This window comes from Lactuca saligna, chromosome 5 (assembly GCF_052625555.1).
Source record: "Lactuca saligna cultivar CGN05327 chromosome 5, ASM5262555v1, whole genome shotgun sequence".
Classification (NCBI taxonomy): Eukaryota; Viridiplantae; Streptophyta; class Magnoliopsida; order Asterales; family Asteraceae; genus Lactuca; species Lactuca saligna.
In genome coordinates, this window is record NC_136421.1 from 73,303,197 (window position 1) to 73,311,716 (window position 8,520).

Below are 8,520 nucleotides of genomic sequence, written 5' to 3' on the forward strand. Positions count from 1 at the left end.
TTTAAAATGACCATTTTATCCTAATACTGATACGCTATTCGTTTTTATGGAATATAATAATAATAATAATAATAATAATAATAACCACTACACATTATATAAACTATTTGAGCAAATATAACAAAAATAACCTTCTAGCATAGTGGAAAAAGATGTGGCTTTGTGAATGTAAGGTCGTTAGTTCGACTCTCACTGCCCATATATTCATTTGTTGTGCATTGAACTATTAGGGGTAGAAGTGTCTTATTTCCCGTCAGCAAAGTGTATTAATCTGACCGGGTAAGCAATTTGAGTCAGCCTATCTTACCAAGAAAGCCACAAATCAAACAAAGATTGTCTGATCGAGTCAACCCAATTCGCTGACTCGACCTTCAGACGCATTTCAAACACACCCTAAGATTCATGCAACAAACAAATCATATACATACAAAAAAAACATATATACATAGTCAAGCTCATCCTATATTTGGTTTTTATAAGCCAACATACATGTTGATTATCTGAGGAAAAAAAACAATTCGCTTGGATCTTCATAAGCTTCCAACCAGGGGCGGAACACGAATAATAAAACTGGGGGGCCAAAACCAAAATTTTGTTAAATGTTTTTCGAATGATCACAAATTGTAAGTTTATTAGCCATAGTTATAATATACACTACATCTAGTAACATATAAAACAACAGCACCAGTAATTTACTTGTAAAATGCCTAACCACTAAAATAAAATCATGTAAGTATGAAAAAATACATCAAGCAATAATTTCATAGTAAAAATGAGGTTATAGTTGTACCTTGTATGCATCTCCTTCCGTTCATGTTTATATGTATATACATATACATTTTTTTTGAACAAGTATATAGATATACATATACATACATATACACACAACTATACATGTGTATGATGTGTACATATATGGTTGTATAAAAATACTAAACTTACATAAGAAGAATTGTAGCTCAAATTATGGATAAGCCTATAAAATATTATGATATTTTGTTATTCTCTTACTAGATTTCTTATCAGTTCCAAAACCCTGACTGAGCATTTTTAACAAACACTTAACATGTAAAATTTCAAGACCACATTTTGTATTTAGACCCATAATATAAACCATAAACATAAAAGACGACTAGATCAATTCCAAATGAAAAAAGTAATGAAGAGCTTAAAAATAAAAATTTGAAACTTGATATGTTCATAAAAACTCATTTTCACAAAATAAACCTCATTGAGGACTTTTCACAAACACTTCATGTGCAACTCCATATGTTCAATTCCAACAAGAAAAAATTGCGGTACAAAAGATTGAATGAACACTTTTCTCAAGTAATAAACAGATCTAATCAACAAATTTAAAAAAAAAAAAAAAAAAAAAAAAAAAAAAAAAAAAAAAAAAACCAACTAATGCATAACCAGAAATGTAAGAACCTAGTGTTTGCAAGGGAAAGAGATATAGAGAGTACAATATAGAGTCGGTGGTGGTTGAAGGGAAGAAGTGATCCTCTTTCAGTCTTCTCTCTATTCCATTATTTGGATCTTTACAACTTGATTATTCGGTAAAAATGATTCCCGAACAAATATAACTTGCCAACCTTTTTTTCGTTGGGTAGTTGCCTTGATGATAACCATTCCGAGATCGTTCCTCTGCAACATCTATGGTAAAAAAAAAAAAAAAAAAAAAAAAAAAAAAAAAAAAAAAAAAAATTTAAAGACAAATATCATACCAATATACATTTGAAAAAAAAAAAAAAAACTAAACTAAAATAAGAATTTAAATTACATTAACACCAAATAGACGTGCACAAAAAGACGGTCTCGGACCGGACCCAAAACAATACCGAGACCGAACTGGTCTAAAACAAGACCGGACCGGGAAAAAACTGGTTTTTAAGACCGGATTGAAAAATGACTGGCTCGAGACCAATCCGAAAAAGACCGGCCCGTTCCAAGACCAGTCCTAAAAAAGACCAAAGGTCCGAGATTGAACGAGACCGGTTTGGAAAAAAGACCGGTAACGAAACTTTATAAATATATCAGTTTTTTGTTAATTATACAATTTTTAATCACAAATTATCTAACTTATTTTATTGTTTCTTTTATTAAACTTAAATTATCATATTTAATAAATATTAATTTATCATTTTGGTGTTAATCACATATTTGTTAATGGAAAAAATTCGAAACCAAAACAAAAGAATCGAAATATACCAAAACCGAACAAAAAAAAACTCGTATATCGAACCGAAAAAGGCGTATGGAAAGACCGTGAAACCTGACCGAAAAAAGACAGGTTTGAATAAAGACCGGTCTGAGAAAGGACCAGACCAAAAGACCGACGGGGACTGATCCGAAAAAAAACCAAACCGTTCGGAAACCTTAAAAAGACAGGACCGTTTCAAAACCAACCCAAAAGTGTTCTTTGACCACTAACGTGCAGCTCTACCACCAAACACAGGCATATGTCCAAGGAATAAAAAAGGCTATACACAAACAACAGTCTATTTTTTTCTCAACTTTCATCTTAGATTAATGGACTACGAGGATGGAGTTTTGGATAAGGACATATGTCCCAGAGGAATATATGTTAGATTAAGTCCAAGGTACTCATATTTGTAGGAATAAACTATAAAACATTTTCTCCCCATATGCTTTTGGCGTCCTTTACATTGCACAAAATCACAATCTATTCCAAAATTCCATACTCCCTCAGATGTTGAAAAGTTACATATTTTAGATATGAATTTTGTTCTCTGGGAATATTAAAGTTGCAAATGCACTCTGATCGGGAAATGATGCTTCTATTTTGATGATAACTATTTTGATGAAAACTATCAGAACTTAAGTATTTATTATTAATGATTTCAGTGAAAACTCAATTGTTCCCTGTAGATTACTTTTAAGCAAAAATGATCTAGAGACAAATACACCTGCAATATATATATTCTGAACAAACTGATAATTAAAGCAGTAAACAAACATATATATTTATCAACAAATGGTAGTTTAAAAGCTCCCTAACCAAGCAATAAATATTATCAGTTTCAATAAAATGACCACAAACAGACACCTAAATAAGAAAATGTAGGATAAAACATAACAATCAATCTTCGGCTACAAACATCCCCATAGCAGAAATGGACTGTTTGTTAACAACTCCACATACGATCCATTTCCGCCTTTCTTACTTCACATGAAACATAACACGAAAAATAGATAAAGAATATAATAACAAAAACAAACTCGATCATCAAAAGCAACAAAATAATACTTAGAAGCATTTCCTGTGAACAATAGATGGACCCGACTCATCATATTCTCCCTTGGAGATCCACATCTGATTCACACAAAATAAAAAGTTAATTAAAAAAAAAAATAAGGTAAATTGCTGTTATTGGTAACCAAAGTAAATTTACCTGTTGAAAGGTACTGAGAGACGCAAGGATTGATCCTCCAATCCAGACACTGTATTTCCTCTCCGGGGGTGCAACCACCTTAATCTTCATGCTACTAGGGGCAAGGGCAGTAATTTCCTTGCTCATCCGGTCAGCAATACCCGGGAACATGGTGGACCCACCACTAAGCACAATATTTCCATAAAGATCCTTCCTGATATCAACATCACACTTCATGATCGAGTTATATGTAGTCTCATGAATTCCAGCAGCTTCCATTCCGATCAAAGATGGCTGGAAGAGAACCTCCGGGCAGCGGAATCTCTCTGCCCCAATCGTGATAACCTGCCCGTCGGGCAGCTCATAGTTCTTTTCAACAGAGGAGCTACTTTTAGCGGTTTCGAGTTCTTGCTCGTAGTCAAGAGCCACGTATGCGAGCTTTTCCTTCATGTCACGGACAATTTCACGTTCTGCGGTGGTGGTGAACATGTAACCTCTTTCAGTCAGGATCTTCATTAGGGAATCTGTGAGGTCACGGCCTGCAAGATCAAGACGGAGGATCGCGTGGGGAAGCGCGTAACCTTCGTAAATTGGGACGGTGTGGGACACACCGTCTCCGGAATCCAACACGATACCTGGAAGAAAATAGTATTGTTGAGATCCATGTTCATGCAAATAAAAGAAGTCCAAGGCTTTGGTTTCAAAGTACCACAATCAAATACAGTTCAAGTAAAGTATTCAACTGCTTTAGGAAAGTGTGACTTTAATTAGCGAGTACATGACAATTTATGTTTTATACAGTTTTATTGTAAGTATTTGTACAGCTAAAAAGTATTGAATAATGAATACAAATCACTCCCCTCAATTATTCATTACATTCCGTTTATTGATGATTTGTTTTTGGTTAGCATTTACATGAGTTTTTATATTATAAGTAAGTACAATATATAACTTTAGCTTTACTACATTATTTAATTATTATTATTGTTAATATTTGTAGTTGAAAAAATATATTTTAAACATAATAAATGTTCTCTTAAACCCAAACAAGGTAATACTATATCTATATTTTCTAGTCAATTTAAGAAAATTAAATTATAATTTACTTCAAGTCAAGAAATTTATTCATTAAAGATTACACAAAGAAAAATGAGCGATATTGTTATTTTTAGTTCCATTCCATGATGAGATAAAAACCTTTAAAAAAAGAAACTTCACAAAGTAACTAAAACTAACAAAAATGGAAGGAATCACATTCATTTAGAAAATGGTATATTCCATTCCATCAAAAAATACAAAGAGCTTCTTTCATTTGGTAGTGTAAAATCCTAATTCTTACATCCGGTGGATTTTTAATTTTTCTCTTTGGAAGCCAATAGTTTTTTCTCTGATTTTCAGGCTGTTAGGAATCTTTAAAGCCATTTTCCAAAAATCAAAATGCAACTTATAATAGAAATCCAGAAGAGCAATGTAAGTTACAGTTGAATACCAAAAGAGTAATGGGAGACTAACCAGTTGTACGACCACTTGCATACAAAGAAAGCACAGCCTGGATAGCAACATACATGGCTGGAACATTGAAGGTCTCAAACATGATTTGAGTCATCTTTTCTCTGTTTGCCTTAGGATTAAGTGGTGCCTCAGTAAGAAGCACAGGGTGCTCTTCAGGAGCAACACGAAGCTCATTATAGAAAGTGTGATGCCAGATCTTTTCCATGTCATCCCAGTTGCTGACAATACCATGCTCAATTGGGTATTTCAAAGTCAAGATACCTCTTTTTGATTGGGCTTCATCTCCCACATAGGCATCCTTTTGGCCCATTCCCACCATAACACCAGTGTGTCGTGGCCTACCCACAATACTAGGAAAGACTGCCCTAGGAGCATCATCACCAGCAAACCCAGCCTGTAAATTTAATCAAAGAACAAAAAACAACTCCAACTTGAGTAACATGTTGCATACTTTATCTAAAAATTTATTTTAAAATGTTTCACGTTTTTACCAATTTATGGAACAATGTTTCACTCTTTAACCTATTGATGCAATGATGTCTCACATTGTTACCAATTGATGAAACATCGTACAAACTTTGCAACCACGTTAAACCGTTTTTCATTAAAAAAAAAAAAGTATGTATATTAGTTAGAAGAAAAATGGTTGGCATATTTCTTCAAAATACGAAATTGTTGCATAATGGAGAAAAATATGATAAGTCATTGCATAAACAGCCATCTAACTTTTTTTGAGATTCAAAAATACAAGATAATTTAATCAATAAAGTTCAAAACTTTAAATAAGTAAGACAGGGCAAAGAAGAGTTATGCTAACCTTCACCATTCCAGTTCCATTGTCACAAACAAGGGGCTGAATATCCTCAGAGTCTGCCATTTCTGTAAACATGCAACGAAAATATCAAAAATACAATAAGCTTCCACAACAAAATCTCTGATATGTCCATTATTCTCAATCGTTTTCAACTTGTTTAGCAAGAAATATGCACAAAAATCTCAGAAATATCATTTCATACGACTCTTATATAATCAAAAGAACTTTAAACTATACCAACCAAAAACATCAAAGTTACCAACTACTACCATATAGATCTCGATGTCCATCATCAATGGATCTTTACATATTCAACAAATACAGTGAAAAGCATGCAGTTCAAACAGATTGCAGATCCCTCAGTAGTTAGAAAAAACACACTAATCGAGGTATACGGATTCAATCTAACAAGAGGTAATACTTCACAGATCTAAGCTCTTCGCTATATCTCACATAATTCAGAATCAGATCAGTCAATCATAGCAACTAACTGACCAGATCATACCAATAAAAAGCAGATATCGTCAACTATGAGAAATCAAAACAGATTAACGGAACGATTTCGATTGTACTTGAAGAGAAAATTCGATACGGATCCGTAATTAATGAATGTCAAGAGACTCAGATCGGAAATTGAAAACGGTAAAAGCATTTGAATTAGAAGATAATCGAAGCAAACCTTTAGTTTTTCAGATCGAAGAGGAAGCAGCAGAAAGCAACCTCCACTAAGGCTCCGGTGTGGTTTGGTACGTTCGGAGCAGAAGGATATGGGGGAAGGAAGTAGAAGGTTAGTGGGGAGGATGGTGTATATATTTGAAAATGAGGTGTAAATGGGGAGAGGGAGGAATCATTCGGACCACGAGGAAAGATAAGATGACCTGGCGTGGACAGGCTTTCGGCATGCCATGGTTACGACTCTTGTCCGTCCGATTTGACTTTTGTGCTCTGCACATCGGTTTAATTTTATTATTAAGTTTGTGATTTGTGATTAATTACAATTTAAGAGGTTATTTAGCAAAACAATTTATTAGCGGTTTTTATAATGGTGTCGTAAGTTAGTCTTTTTTAACTTATTAGCCTACTAGTTTATAACCCGTGTAAATCACAGATATAAAATTAATTAAATTTTTATAGTAAACCTTAAAATTATTAATTAATTATTTTAAATAAATTATTAATTACGATATATTTTTATTAGTTATGTGAAATTATAATCGTTGATTCAAATAAATATATAAAATTAATTTTTAATATATATTAGATATTTTTTATTTGTGAATTAATGAAAACAATAATATAAAATTTAAAATTAAAATGGAGAATAAATACATTGACACATAACATCATATTAATTAAGAGGTCTAATAAATTTAAAAGGGATAACTAATACATTGACAAGTGGCATCATATTAATTAAGATGTTTAATATAGTGACACATGGCAAAATGACTACTCTTTTATTAGGACAAAACTGCAAATTTGGTCCTTGTGGTTTGCAAAAATCTTTGGATAGGGTCCAAAAAGTTTTCGACTTGCATAGAAGGTCCAAAATCAAAGTTTTTCTGAGTTTTTGGTCCAAAAAAACATGAAAAGACGATTTTGCCCTTTTATTTTCCTTTTTGTATTTTTATAATTATTAAAATACTATTTTAATTTAAAAATAAAAAGAAAAGAAAATAATTAACACCCACCCACTTACCTCCACCTCTTTCTCTCTTTCTTTCTCTCTCTCTCTCTCTCTCTCACACACACACACACACGAAGAACTTTTTATCCCAATCCCGTCTTCAATTGGCAACCTTGAAAACCTCAAAGACTTGATTTTAATCTCCATCAAACTCATCAGAAAAATCCCAGGTGAGCTTTGGAGCTGCCGGAGTCTCAAGACTCTTTACTTGTTCGACAACTGATTCCCCGGGGTAAACAAAGACCTCACCGGAGGAAACAACGGCCTCGCCGGAGTCTGGTTCAACATCCTAATTTCACCACCACCACTATCATCCCCTCTTTATACCCACCGTCGGTAGAACCCTCTATCCCTCACACACTCACGCACATGATGAAAGAAGTACATCGACTCGCTCCTTGTTCATCCTTAGTTCCCAATTAAATCATCAACAAATCATCTTTCTCCTGCACATCTTACATTCCCAATTTCAAGATCAATTACATATCCCTAGGCTAGACTACAAAGAACAAAACTGATTTCCCAAACCCTAGATGATAATACGATCGAATCCAGCATCAGAACACTTGTAACTCGCTTTAATCTGATTATCTTAGGGTTGAAGTTTGAAAGTAAATATGTTCAAGAGTTCTTCGCCTACATGTTCATCATTTTCTTCTTTTAAGTAATCAGAATGATGCTTATGACAATACTTTTCAGAAATCTTGAAACTCTGACATGTTTTTAGGGATGTAGTTTTGGATTCTGGGATTTTTATGGTTTGTTCCAATTTTTAAGATTTTCTCCATTGAAGTGTTCTTGGGTATTTTTCCAGATTTCAGTTGATTCCGTGTTAGGATGATATTTGTTTTGGATTATTGTGGGTTGAATATGTTAAACGATTTTTTTATTGAATTAGTATGTTGAATAATTTTGTTTCTGATTTGAGATGAAGTTTTGATGGAGCATCGATATTAATTTTGAAAGACTGGAGCTATTTTTTATAGTAATCAATGTTTACACTTCATTTTTATTATAGATTTTGTGATAAGTTTGATGTTGGTATGTGTTCGAGTTCCTTGTGTGTGTGTGTGTATTTGGAGTTGCAGGTGTGTTTATGTTTAGAGAGAAAT

General features: G+C 33.2%; 1 protein-coding gene across 1 annotated transcript; it reads right to left on the reverse strand.

Annotated features, from left to right (window-relative positions):
* Window positions 1-3,075: 3,075 nt before the first annotated feature.
* On the reverse strand, window positions 3,076-6,559 carry LOC145047226 (actin-7). The gene is made up of 5 exons (XM_078995465.1): window positions 6,401-6,559; window positions 5,725-5,786; window positions 4,908-5,301; window positions 3,417-4,030; window positions 3,076-3,337 (listed from the first exon to the last, which is right to left on the reverse strand). The coding sequence occupies exons 2-5, from the start codon at window positions 5,782-5,784 to the stop codon at window positions 3,272-3,274; spliced, it is 1,134 nt and encodes a 377-aa protein (XP_078851591.1). The 5' UTR covers window positions 5,785-5,786; window positions 6,401-6,559; the 3' UTR covers window positions 3,076-3,271.
* Between the last annotated feature and the right edge of the window lie 1,961 nt (window positions 6,560-8,520).